This window comes from Heliconius melpomene, chromosome 13 (genome assembly GCF_056956725.1).
Source record: "Heliconius melpomene rosina isolate 202511_hmr_F chromosome 13, ASM5695672v1, whole genome shotgun sequence".
NCBI classification, from domain to species: domain Eukaryota; kingdom Metazoa; phylum Arthropoda; class Insecta; order Lepidoptera; family Nymphalidae; genus Heliconius; species Heliconius melpomene.
Genome location: NC_140401.1, coordinates 15,727,539 through 15,741,930, shown reverse-complemented (window position 1 = coordinate 15,741,930; position 14,392 = coordinate 15,727,539). Strand labels below are relative to the sequence as shown.

Sequence of the window (14,392 nt, the reverse complement as noted above, 5' to 3'; positions counted from 1 at the left end):
GTACTCCTAGCTTATGTTATTTTAAATTATTAGGTCAGAATAATAACCTCAATTCATTTAACACTGACCACATAGTACAACTGTTCCGAAGCTATTAAGCCATATCTCTTAAGGTTTAGCTGGGCTGCTCCATTTTTATTATATGGACAGAAAATGCTTGTTATGTTGATCAACTTTTACTAAGACGCTGTATTTATATCTCTTGAGATTAGATGGGCTGATAGGGTTCCACGTCAAGTACTCCAGACCTTCATTTTTGTTATGTGGGTGGAAGTTGTTTGTCATGTTGTTAAATTTTCCGCAAGGCAGTATATTTATATCTATTATAGTTTAAACAGGCTGTTAAGGTTCCACATCAGATATCCAGATTTTCAAAATAAACTATAGCCTAGATGTTCCCTAGACTTAATAGCTATAAAACAAAAAAGTTTCATTCAAATCCGTCCAGTAGTTCCAGAAATTAGCGTGTTCAAACAGACAAATAACCAGACAATTTTGTTTGTTGTGGATTTGAGCTCTTTTACTGTTCTAACTAAACCCCTAACCCCTATTAAACCCCTGTCAATTATTATTTTGTAAATATATTCAATGTACAGACGCGCCATTTTTACTTTTTTATTACATGTATAGATAGATAATAATCAAACTGTATCCCACATAAAGCAGGGTGAGCAGAGGGTAGAGTTTCTGAACTTTTGCGCGTTGTTCACTCGGATAGAAAATAGTCAAAAGTAAGGAAATTCTTAAAATCAAATCTGCGCGCCCATCTACTGTTAACTTAAATTAACTTAAATTGTCAACAGTACTATACTAAGATTTTCTTTTTCATAGTTAATGACTTACGCCCAATGTTAATAACCAATCCTAATCCAAAAATTGCAACCATAGATTGAAATAGACAGAGATGGAGGTAGGCATGCAGGTTAGTGATTGGATAGATATGTCGGACAGTACGAGATAGACGTTAACTGGAGATAGGAGATACATTATTATTATTGGGCGTTAATGTAATGCTCTATTTTTCAATCGAATATATGTTCACTTTTATAGTCCGCAAGTAAAGCCTCAATGGGTGACGATATAGAGGAAAACGACGAAGGTGGAGATGATGAGCCCGCAATGGTAGAGGACACTCGGCCGAGGACTGATATAGCGCCTCTTATCACCGATTCGCTAGTTGCTGAAATAAATGATAAAAACTGGAAGGTTAGTAGAATAAGAATTTATTTTAAAACCTGATTACATTACAGACATTTGATCTGTACCATTTTTATCTGTTAGAATATACTTTTATTAAATTAGTTAATCAATTTTACATTTTTAAATATAAATTATTATAAAAAAGATACATTTAAAAATATAAAAAAACCACTCTTCCGAGGGCGGGACAAGGGACAATTTTCGCTATTAAACCGTTAACCGAAACCACTATCGGCACAATGATAGTCGCATTGACATCCCACATGGCGGTAATCTCATGGGCTAGGTCCAAATATTTAGATTGTTTATCTTTTTCGGCCTTCACGAGATTGTCATCATGTGGGATAGTAACGTCAACAATCACTGCGCGGCACGCCACTCGGTCTACTAGTACTATATCAGTGCTAGTAGACCGAGTCAGTAATAATAGACCGATCCTAGTAGAGCATATCAGTTATCTGTCATTATTATTTTACTTTATAACAGTTTAAAATGTTAACTATTTTATTTAAATCTGCCACTTTCCGGGAAGCCAGTTATCAAGCCGCCAAGCCAAGCCAAGCTAATTTTAAGAGTGCAACGAGTATAAGTAAATTCAATACTAATTCAGAATAAGATTTACGGCTATATACAGGTGTAACGCGGTTGACAAAAATCGCAAATTCTCTAATATCTGCTAAACCAATGAAAATCGCTGAACATTCATGGGGTGAAATGGATAGGTCCTGTACCAATAGACTACCGTTGATTAATAATTATTTAATAATAAATCCGTGTTGCACCTCGGATATGAACCGTTAAATAATAATAATTTTAAGACTGAAATGCTGTATTATTAATAAATACTAAAATTCACCCTATTATTCATAGCAAACTTTAAAGATATAAAGGTTATTTAATCATATTAAAATTTATTATATTTAATAAATCAAATTACTTTTGTTGCGGTGTTGAGCACCAATCAACACGCACTGCCTCCACAATTCGGAGGGAAGTAGAGGGAAGACACTAGTGTCTTAACACTAGGTTCACCCTTTGCTTAGCCTGCTGTATCCGGGATAGCGTGAAACAGATTTCATTTAGTTTATATTGTTTTTTGCACTAATGAAATTATCATTTTAGGTTCGTAACGAGGGACTAGACAAAGTGAAAGCAATAATAACAAATTCATCGCCAATAAAGGCTACACTCGGTGAGCTACCCGCCGCTTTACAAGCGAGGCTTTTGGATTCGAACTCGAAACTAGCTCAAAGTGCATTGCAAATATGTGAACTATTAGCGACATCTATGGGGTCACGGTGTAAACAACATGTGAGGACATTCTTCCCGGCATTTTTCCAAGGTATTTTTTTTTATTATATTATTTTTTTAGCAAAAGATTAACCTTTGCCCCATATGAAGGTAGGCAGAGGAAACTAGTGTTAACGGAAATTGTACCTTAATTAATCTACTTTTTATACTGAAATATAACGCGAGGCGCGTTTTCTTTAAAAACAAGATAAATGAAAAAAAAATATTATTTCTGTCCTAGCGTCGAGACAGTGTGAGAATTTCAGACGGTAAACGTTTTGAAAATTTGGCGAAAAGTAGAAACAACTCACGTGTTATTTACTATTTTTCATCTTTCACATTCGTGCACTTGTATCGGCTTCTTACTTATCAGTTGAAATTTAAAAAAATGTGATTTTATTTATTAAGATAAAGATTCACTGTTATTAATAAAACAGTCAAAAATAATATTTTATATAATTAGTATATCTTTTGATTTTTATGATGGCGTGAAGCCATTTGTCATTTCTTCTTATGCATATTTAGATTTTGCAGAATCTTAAATCTCTGGAGTGTCTTGATGTAATCAACATATTTAAATGTGTATGTATATTTCAATAGAACCTATACAGTAAGGTCGACAAGTCGTGGCCTCCCTAAAGTTGATTTAACATTTACTTGGTTTTTATTATTTAGTTCTTAAGTTGAACACAGCAACTCAACAACAACTCAGCAACTCGTACGTTTGGTTCCAGCATTCGGCGACAGCAAGGCGTGGATCCGCACGGCCGCGGTCGCATGCGTGGAAGCGTGGTGCCGCGAGGCGGGCGCTCACGTGGCCTTCGAGGCCGATATGGTGCACGACGCACTCAAGGCGGGCTCGCCCGTGCTGCGCGCCTCGCTGTGGCAGTGGCTCGCCGACCGCCTGCAGGCGGGTGCGTGCCGACAGTTTTCTCTATTCAACTAATTATATTTATTATTACTTTTGTTTATTTTACTATTGTTTGTTATTGTTCTAAAAAGTGTGTAAAGTTGTTATAAGGCAGTGCATACTCGGACCGCGGACCGGTAGCATTCATTAGCGTATTCATTGATCATTTTCATATAGCAAGCAATAAAGCAACTTTTAATTAAAATATTATTTTTTATTATCGAGCCGCTAATCTCCAGCTAAATAGTGTAGGCCACGTCCCCTACAGTTTAAATTTAATCTATAGCTATACTGGTTGTAGATTTCATTTACACAACTTAATAAAAGAAATGAATATGTAGAAGCCAACTATGACTATAAATAATATTATTTTAAAATGATGTTTAAATAGTTATTGTTATTTTTTTTTGCGTATAATTAAATAAAAACAAACATTTTTTTTCTTCCTGCATTAATTTTATTTATTTATTACGTTTTCTATAACAGTGCCACCAAAATCTATTCCGCGAGAAGAGCTATCAGTGTGTGTACCAATACTGTTCGCGTGTTTGGAAGACAGAGCGGCAGATGTGAGGAAGGCATCGGCAGAATGTGTTTTACCATTCATGTTGCACCTCGGATATGAACCTATGCACAAACAGATGGATAAATTAAAGGTATAAACAATTTCAGTTTTTTTTTCAAATGTCACGGTAGAGAGAGTGAACCTAGTGCTAAGACACTGTCGTTCCCCTCTGTGGAGTCCAATTTGTTTGTTAGGGTAATGAACATAATGAAAATAATTAAAATATAATATTTATAAACTTATATGTAACGAGGCGGGTGCGCGTGGGCAGTCTTGACACGTTAGGTCTTCGTCTATAATCGGAACGCGGTGATGTCTAATGGCGTCTTAGTACAACTGTTCAGTATGCCACTCGAAGGAGAAGCGAAGTCCGCATCGCTTGTTGCTATTTAATAACGACGCGTCATTCACCCCATTTCTCTAAAAGCTGATAATTAACATTGACAACTGAGTGTTGCCGTCCTCTGAATACACCCAAGTCAAACAACTTGACGTTTCATATCGCGGTGTAAGAGTCACATAGATGTATCTACATTTTCAAAATTTTACAGGAACTATTATACTACCTCTATCAATAGTAGAGGAAGTATAATATACTACCTCTATTAATAAGTCGGTAAAGTTTGAGGTGGTGATTGATTATTCACAGTATTTTTTTATCTCCATTGATTATTTTTAGAAAATGTACATATATTCATCTGACTCTTATGCCACAGTATTCATACTCTGCGATATATATTTATACTTTTGGGAATGCAGGGTTTTAAATGTTAAGTAAAATTTTGTTTGCGTCATATGCTATTTGTTGCTTTTGATGAAATAATATTCTTTTTAAGGATTTAACTCTGTAACTTTTATGTAAGTGGAATTCGAACCCGCACTACTAGGAAACCATCTAAGACGTGCTGGTTCGAGTTTGTTACTTTATTTTTTTTTGTTTTTTGAAAATATTCTTATCCTTATTTTATAGAATAACACTTTATAATATGTTTTAAATATTCAAACGAAAATTATTTATGACTTTGTACAAGTGTTCAACACAATAAAAAATGTTTTTATAAATAAATGCATCCAAATATATTAATAGATTTTTTTATATATCTTCACTTGTCTTTCATATTTAATGGAACGGCACAGATAACTTTATTTAAAGGCACTCTCTCTCTCTCTCTAACTTTCACACATTTATCACATTATTCACGTATTATTTTAATATTTGTAACGTTTTGTATAACATTTATCTACAGCCTGGATCCAAATCAGTTGTTCAATTAGCCTTAGATAAAGCCAGACCCAATCTACCGGTGCAGCCATTACCGTCAAAAGCTAAGAAAGATGAACCTAAGGGTGTCAAGTCAGCTGGAGCTCTAAAAAAGGAGGCAGAAAAGAAAGGACCATCTGGTAAATCGAAGGTAAATGTACATCACACAATGTATATTAAAAAAGACTTGATTCATAGAATGTCATCATTTAAAAAATATGAGAAAATATTTTAAAACAAGGTATATTGATGAAGTATATAAAAATAACAAATGTTTTTGCATAGCAATATACTAAAGCATAATGATTATTGTAAAACTTTGTAAACGTTGAAAAACTTTTTTTATGCTTGAAGGCCGTCGGGGAGCAGAGCCGCGACGGTTGTGGGTTCGATTTCCACTCAGGGAATGAAATATTTAACTTAACTTCATGCTTTATCCCTAGCGGGGTAATTAGAGAGTAGTGCCAAACACTACCGTCTCTACATACCTCTTGCCACTGTCATTAACCTCTTCATACATGCCCTCTGGGGGGTCCTCATGCTTTTTTCGTGACCTTCCTCCAGTATCTTTGATACTGTGTTTTCAAAGGTCAACTGAGGTCTCCCCCCTACCTCTCTTACCATTCATTTTTACATCATAAATCTTTTTTGCTATTCTTTCATCACTCATTTGTTAGACATGCCCAAACCAGCTGAGCACGTTCTTCTTCATTCTCATCGTGACATCCGACATCCAAGGATTCGGCGTGAAGTGGGAAACGGAAGTGCTTGAATGGAGAATAGATTGTAATTGTAACTCGAGGATCCCAGGTTCTTTCGGACCACTCTGCTATGTTCGGAAACAGCGTGAAGCTTAAAAATAAAAAAACAAAGAAATGCTTTATTTAATATAATAATCTGAACATTGCAATGATCCAACAGTCTGGTTTTAAATAGTTGGATGAGTCTTTAATAGTAAATCACAGTTAGTATTAAGTTCCCCCCATGTTATAACGATTTCTATTCAGAATATATTTATTGTCAGATTTATTTATTTTTTCGTTTTTTTGCAACAAAGGTTGTGAAACCATCTTCCGCTTCTACTCGTGGCAAGAAAGAGGATGAAGACTGCACACCATTACTACCAAATAATAACGCTAAGAATCAGCGTATCATCGATGATCAAAAATTAAAAGGTATTTTTTATTCATCTTTATGTATAATACCTAGTAAGAGTTTCACTTTTTATTGGTTTCAGAGTGAACCACAACACTATTGCTTAGGAATTATGCAATATTAACGTCAGTCTTTATGTATTTTTAAGCGTAACGATATGCTCGCTTATAGCATTGCAAGCAGAGGAAACTTAGTGTTAAGACACTGCATGGCTAACCTTCCGCCCGGTTTTTAAGACATTGTATGTTCAATTTGCTCACAATCTTCACTTGGCAATGGCAATGGCACAATGTTCTTCTATGGCTTCAATTTTTACTTTAAATTGAGAAATTTTAATGTTTATAATTTTCAGTTTTAAAATGGAATTTTACAACACCACGCGAGGAATTCTTTGAGTTGCTTAAAGAACAGATGAATAGTGCTGGTTTAAATAAACAGCTTATCGCCAACATGTTCCACGCTGATTTCCGGTGACTATACTTATTTATTATTATACTTATTTAATATTATACCTTATATATTATTATAAATTTCTTAATATTAACTATATTACTTAATATTTACTATATACTATATACTTAATATTTACTATATACTTAATATATTAGAAAATATTTATTTATTTACCTATTGATCCGCTAATGTTTACATAAGTACATACAAAAAAAAGTAGCTGTAACAAATACATGTTAATGTAATTTTCACAAATATGTTAATATGTTAATTTTTATTAAAAAAAGTCTAACATTGTTTACAAATCGAACTAACAAATAATGAATACCTTTAGATACCACTTGAAAGCAATAGAAGCGTTATCAGAAGATCTACATGAAAACGGATCAGCTTTAATGTCGAACCTGGACCTCGTTCTGAAATGGTTGACATTACGTTTCTTTGACACAAACCCCTCAGTTATATTAAAGGGTATGGAATACTTAACCCTGGTTTTCCAGTATTTGATTGACAGTGATTATACCATGGCGGAGTATGAAGCGAATTGTTTTATTCCGTATCTTGTGTTGAAGGTTGGTGTTTATTCGGTTTTGCTATTGTAATTAATTGTTTATAATTATTTAATTTGTCATGATATTTTGCAGTGTGATATCTAAAATTTATCTTTTAATACTTTTTTGTAATCAAAGAAGGTTATAAGGTAAGGTAAGGTTAAGGTTAGGTTTTGTTAGATTTTATTGTACATTATTTTTAGGTGGGAGATCCCAAAGATACAGTAAGAAATGGTGTCAAGGCTCTGTTCAAGCAAATAGGCATGGTTTATTCTGTTACCAAGCTGTTTGGATATTTAATGGAGGGATTGAAATCAAAGAATGCCAGACAAAGAGCAGGTAATTATTACATAATAGAAAATAAATTATTTCCCACGAAAGCACGCCAATTTTAACTAACTAACATTGCATTCATCAATAGATAGATCAATTCTAGACAAAAAATTACGTGAAAATGTATACTTGTGTTCGATACTTTTCCCAGTTAATTACTTTTTAGAAAACCTGTATAAAAATGAACATTAAGCTAGGTCTCTTGGAATCCGTCCAATTGGATAGTTTCTAAAAATGTGACTGACTGTATATTTTGTATTGCTCGCAGAATGTTTAGAATGCATCAACCATCTCCTCGAGTCGTACGGATCGACCGTAATGACGGGCGGTGGCGGTGGTGCGGGAGGTGGTGGCGGGGGCGCGGGGGGCGCGGCGCTGCGCGAGCTGGCCCGCCACATCGGCGACCGGGACAACGCGGTGCGCTCCGCCGCCCTCAACTGCGTGGCCACTGCCTACTTCCTAGATGGGGAGCGGGTGTACAAGATGATTGGCCAGGTGGATTTTTTTTTATTTAGTGGACATGTATTCTAATGTCCACACATTTGTAACTCACACATTTCTTCTTCCTGGCATTAATCGCAGCTATTACCAGGGTCTGACTCCCTACTCAACCTACTCCACTTTGCACGGTCTTTTGCGTTCTCGGTGGTTAGACCATTGGCTCTCTTGTCCTGCATCACGACATCCAACCAGCGCTTCCTTGGGCGTCCGAAAGGTCTCGCACCAGGAACTGGTATAGCAAGGCACTTGCATAGTTCGTAGTTATGGCATCCGCTACGTCACGGACACCAAGAATACCTCGAATGCGTTGAGTATGCGGTCAGGCCGCGTTATGCCGCACATCCACCTCAGCATCTTCATTTACGTGACGCGAAGTTCCTGGGTGTGCCGAGATAGTGCTGGCCAACATTCGCTGCCGTATAAAAGAACCATAACACATATATAATCATTATATATTTTATAAATAAATAAAATATAATAATACGACAATTTAAATTGCATTTGTAAATAATTATTAATTATTTACAAATGCAATTTTTTTGATTTATTGGTGTACAATCACTGCACATGCATGTAAATAAAATCACATCATAACAAAATATATAAAATATAAATGTAACACCAACACCATTTACCACAGTGTTGTGCAGTGCTTTAAAATATATTATAATTACTTATTTATTACAAAAGATTTGAATTTTAAAACGGTAGAGTTTTAATTTTTTTTTATTACGATAAAAAAAATGCGGATTTGAAGGTTTTAGGCATAAATTTAAGAGATCTAAACCAATTTTACATTAATATAACATTGTCGATTAGTATCCTAATTTTATATTTGTATTATCACTTAAACACCACCTGCTCACAATTACGCCATTATGTAATGTGTAATTCATATCGGCCTATCAATAACGTAACTGATAAAAATATTACATGTACCTAAATAAATATTTATCATATTATATTGATAGTGACAAAGTAATAGTATTATTAGAAGAAATCGGAATTAATTTCTGTTAAGTTATTAAATAAAAAAATGCTTTAACCTAAAACTATCAATTCAATTCTAACCTATACTAGATTCGATTTCATATAACAATCAATATGTGCTTTCAGATATCAGACAAGGATTTTTCTCTATTGGAAGAACGTATAAAACGAGCTGGTAAAAGCCGAAGTGCGGAAGAAAGACGATCGATGGTTGTGCCACTATCGGCCTCTGGTAGGCCTATTTTGCAAGTGCCTGAGGTTAGTACTAATTTATACTTTAATATTGTAATGCTTTAGTATGTATGTATTAAAATCAAAATTATTTAAGCCCAAAATTTTGCAGTACCTCCTAATCGTTAATCAATATCGTTAAACAAAGAGAAATGAGTTAGGAGTAAAAAAAAGAAACTTTTTTCAAAAATTAGCCCACAACTCTATTTCCGTGGACTAAAAAAAGTCAATTTTCGTTTTTTTTCCATTGTCGTAATAATTTCGAGCAATATCGGTCTCCTATTCTCCTCAAGGAACCTATACTCTAAATTTAAGCATTCTACGTGGCGTAAGTCACCACCGAAGAGTTCTAAATATTGTATACTATGATAAAACTATGTAATATATATTTATTACAATATAGCAGGATGATCGAGCAATCCCAGAGGAAGAAGCACCTGAGGAATATGAAGAAGAGGAAATCGAGGAGCAGGCACCTCCGCCCCCACAGCCGTGTGTTGATATTTTGTATTTATTATTTGTTAATAAATTATTCCAACTTAAAAACAAATTCTAATAGCTTCTTTACAATGAAACAGTTGGGACACATCTAAGTGATAAACGTGTTGTCGTGTAGCCATATGCTTTCTAGATAAATGAACTATGCATCAAAGAAAGTTTTTTTTAAATTTGAACCAGTACCAATTTAGCTTAAAAATATAAGAAGAATAATGTTTTTATTGTTTGATTGCATTATAGCATGTGGCATATAGAATAACAATATTAAAAAAAAAAAAATTTAATTCAAAATCATTTTTTTTTTCAAATAGACTATTATTAGCACTTTTGAATCGTCAAATTCACATAGCTACCACCATAATGTTTTACAAATTATACAAAGACTAGCTGACGCGCGCAGCTTCGCCTGCTCAGGGGTGAATTCTAAAAAACCACGAACACGTGTTCAATGACATATTTTCAAGAGTCTGAATTAAACTTTTTATAAAAATCGGTCGCGATTTAAAGATTTTTCCATACAAACTTTCAATCCCTTATTTTCACTCTTAGGGAGTGAATTCTAAAAAACCCTGAAACACGTGTTCCATAAAATATTTTTAAGAGTCTGAATTTTAAATTTTATAAAAATCAGTGCCGATTTTAAAAAAAATCTTTACAAACTTTCAACCGCTATTTCATTCCTTTAGTGATTTTTACAATTTTTCAAAATCCCTTCTTGAATGGGTGTCCAGATTACGAAAATAAACATTTGTCCAAATTTCACGTTTCTACGCACAGCAGTTACGGATGTGCATGCGTCTTACCTTAGTCAATGAGAACATGTCCTTTTATATATATAGATAATTCCTAACAAATATTGGCTATTTCCAGACAACAAACATTTATATATATATACTTTTTATAAAACATTATATTTGACTTTACAGTGTAATACCAGAGCCCAAAGTTGTAACTGGTCCGTTCGGCCTAGATCCAGATCTAATAGCCAAATTAGATGCGGGAAGGCCAGTTACACGCAATCCAGATATAGCTGAACTTGATCTGAAATTCCTAGACGAGCCCATACCGGCCTCCACGGTCAGAAATGTTAGTGCACCCGTTAGGCCGAGGTGAGTTATATTTTGTTAATTAGTACCATGGTATTTTTCTTAATTATTTTGTAAACAGTTCTAAGTTTCTATAAGTACCGTATAGCAAGGTAGGCAGAGGGAAACTAGTGTTAAGACACTCTGTGTCCCACACACTCCATCAAATTTTTGAGACATTGCGTTGTGAATGGCAGATCTCGACACCTTGCTTGTATACCAGAGCGGAAAAATGAAATAAATGAATTATAAGAATGAATTCAAATAAATTATATAATAATTAATTAAATATAAAAAATAAACATCTGTTATATACATTAATATTGGATATTTTCATTTCTCCATGCTCTGGTAACAAGACAAAGGAAATTAGTTTCGCCACGCAACACGCAATGTCTCGAAAGAAAAGAAATGTGGCGGAATGAAGGGAAAAGGTTCTTAACACTAAATTCTGAGCTAAAAATTAACAGTTATATTATTTTTCCAGTATGGTAGCGATAGCCAGTCCACCGCGTCACGTGAACCCACACGCTCTAGTACCGCAGTCTGCACACAAACCTGCCATAGATGATTCGCACGTTGCAGATACTATACATTCTATATCAAGCCCTGACCTTAATGTAAATTCTTTTAATATTATTTTATTATTTAGTACATATTAGCAAAGGTAACTGACCGCAAGTACAATGGGCCACATTATATCCCTCTTGTAATGTAGCATTCTAAATAAACTGGCAACACAGAAATAATTTTGGTATTTGAACTAGTACTTCCTGATATTAGTGTGTTAAATGAAACAAACCAGCTTTATAATATTATTAAAGATATGATATGTTAGATATGTATTATGCTGTTAGTCGCCATTGCGTGTTACAGTTGTATACTATATTCCTGAGTATAGTACCGTACAGTTATATACTATTTTCGGGCATTGTTTTTTTTTTTGAATAAATTTGTTTTATGTATAAATAATTTCATCAATCTACCTATTTATTAATGAACATTAGTAATAACCAATGTTTATTCATAAAACTTCCTACTTTATTATTTCTAAGAGCGATATATATAAATACAAAGTATCTTGCGCTTTCCAGGCTGCTATCCGAGCTCTATCACTGATATCCGGACTCCTTGTGTCGGGCAAGGGGCCCGCGCTGGCCGCGCACGAGGCGCGCCTGATGTGCGCAGTAGCGGCGCAGCTAAAGCGGCTGCGCACCGCAACACCCAGCGCGACGTCGGCACAACAGACTTTACCGACTTATAAATATTTAGCTGGGGTTTTGACTACGGTAAGTTAACAATATATTAATTTTTACAGTGTCATTGTCTAACAAACTACTATAAATGTATTCAAAGTATAGTATTTCATATCAAATTACATAATGAAATTTCTTCAATTTTAATATTATATTTCTATGTATGTATAATTGTAGGGTCTAGTTACTATTAATATATAACTGTAACATATATTTGATAGTAAATAAATAAATAAAATAGAAATAGTTGTGTTCAGTTTCAACAATAGTCTGATATATTTTAGTTCTACGACACGGTAGGCTGCGGTAAGCAAGTAGGAGAAAGCGCATTAAGATCACTTCTAGGGGAACTGCTACTAGTGTTGGGAGCGGCGCCCGCCACGCCACACCCCACGTCAGAACGGGATCGGCTGGTGCGCATATTGAACAATGTATGTGTGTGTATACTGGAACATTCACCGCGGACTGCTTTGTTGTGGTAAGTGGGCAAATATTATGTTTTGTACATTTAGATTTCATTGTTTGATCATTTTATATTTTTGAAATTAGTTGAACTTATTATAATTACCTAAATTTGTTTAGATAAATCTTTAGTAATCATTGTAAAATTTATAAAAACTTGGTTAATCTATGCAATAACAATCTAGAGTTTTTTTTATCTTTAACAAATAAGCATACACTAGTCTCATTTAAATGCACAGTAATTGCAACATAACATACAAGATAATTTACAAAAATAGGTCTTCTTTATAGTTAGGCCTATTTTGATTCTGCTTTGTGTGTCACCAAACACTCATTAACATGACATTAACATTAACATAACACATATTAATAATATTAAATTTATTTTTATAGTGCAATAGTATCTCTCCTCCACGACTCAATCGTAGAGTCAGATCCAGCTTACCCGCGTTATCAAGATCTCTTATTAAAATGTTTCTGGAAAACTCTCAAGATGATATCAACATGGGATGTGAATTCCATTGATTATGATGCCATACTATACAAAATACATCTCTTTTATAAGGCCTACCCTAATAGCTATTGGAAGAAAAATCCTGAAATTAGTGACACACCATATAGGTAAAAAACCAGGATATTCCTTTAATTCCTTTTGTTTTCAGTTGTATGCTGTATCCCGCGTATAGCAAACTAGGCAGAGACAGTCTAGTGTCAAAACACTTCGTTCCTTACTTCGCCGCTCCAGGCATTGTGTGCCGAGTTGCGGAACTCAACACCGCGTTTTGCCTTGTTACCAAATCGAAGAAATGAAAATATTACATTTTTCCTTACCCATCATTCAATATTGAAGTTAAATGAAAATATTTTTATTATGTATAGGATGTTGGCATGTATCAAAATAAATAATTAATAAATAACTTTTCATTTATAATATTCTTTTTATAATTCTATTTACAGAACCGTGAAAACATTAGTACACACGCTAGTCAAAATAAAAGGAGCGTCGATCACGAATCATTTAACGCAAATACCCGATGTTAACGAATCCGATCTTTTTCCTTATTTGCATAAAGTTCTTAAGGTAATTGTTTATTAGTAAAATGAAATAGTGACCAATTTTTTTCTGCTGCTGTTCTGAAAGATCTAATTGTTTTATAAAATATAAGAAAAATCAATAACATACATAATACATAAGTAAATTCAACATTTAATCCGCAGCAATTAAAACTGGACGAACGTAAAGACCAATCTGAAATCAATGGCGGCCTACCAAGTGCAGTGTCAACAGTCACCAATACGGCGCTAAACGCCGGACGATTACCGCGCGGCGTTCACGAGGAACTTGCTCTTATACTCAAACGTATTGGTTCCAAAGAACATAATAGAGATGCATTGTCACAGTTGTATGATTTGAGAGTAAGTAAAATTTATATTTTTTTAACTTTCTGTACAAGGAGGAGGTTATCAATTCGACTGTATTTTTTAATGTTTCTTACCTCAGAACTTTTGATCGGGTGAACCGATTTGGATAATTCTTTTTTTTCCGTGTGGTTTCATTTTTAACCCGCACTTAGCATGATATGCAGAGGGAGGGTGGCAATACACTCCGTTACTCAGTAAGATGAGATATTGGAATTTACAATTATTGTAT

At 34.3% G+C, this 14,392-nt stretch overlaps 1 protein-coding gene across 4 annotated transcripts in view; it reads left to right on the top strand.

Annotated features, from left to right (window-relative positions):
• Positions 1-14,392, top strand: part of msps (msps cytoskeleton-associated protein 5) — a 31,571-nt gene that overhangs the window by 13,219 nt on the left and 3,960 nt on the right. For 3 of the 4 annotated variants that reach the window (XM_085195890.1, XM_085195891.1, XM_085195892.1), the window contains 19 exons: positions 1,051-1,206; positions 2,323-2,542; positions 3,225-3,404; positions 3,887-4,056; positions 5,213-5,377; positions 6,284-6,401; positions 6,734-6,851; positions 7,169-7,406; positions 7,589-7,724; positions 7,987-8,213; positions 9,336-9,467; positions 9,844-9,932; positions 10,865-11,047; positions 11,511-11,643; positions 12,118-12,312; positions 12,564-12,757; positions 13,135-13,362; positions 13,699-13,822; positions 13,960-14,157. In XM_085195890.1, the coding sequence (XP_085052016.1) occupies positions 1,051-1,206; positions 2,323-2,542; positions 3,225-3,404; positions 3,887-4,056; positions 5,213-5,377; positions 6,284-6,401; positions 6,734-6,851; positions 7,169-7,406; positions 7,589-7,724; positions 7,987-8,213; positions 9,336-9,467; positions 9,844-9,932; positions 10,865-11,047; positions 11,511-11,643; positions 12,118-12,312; positions 12,564-12,757; positions 13,135-13,362; positions 13,699-13,822; positions 13,960-14,157 (3,204 nt within the window). The remainder of the gene's footprint in view (positions 1-1,050; positions 1,207-2,322; positions 2,543-3,224; positions 3,405-3,886; positions 4,057-5,212; positions 5,378-6,283; positions 6,402-6,733; positions 6,852-7,168; positions 7,407-7,588; positions 7,725-7,986; positions 8,214-9,335; positions 9,468-9,843; positions 9,933-10,864; positions 11,048-11,510; positions 11,644-12,117; positions 12,313-12,563; positions 12,758-13,134; positions 13,363-13,698; positions 13,823-13,959; positions 14,158-14,392) is intronic. The other variant, XM_085195894.1, reaches the window with a different exon arrangement.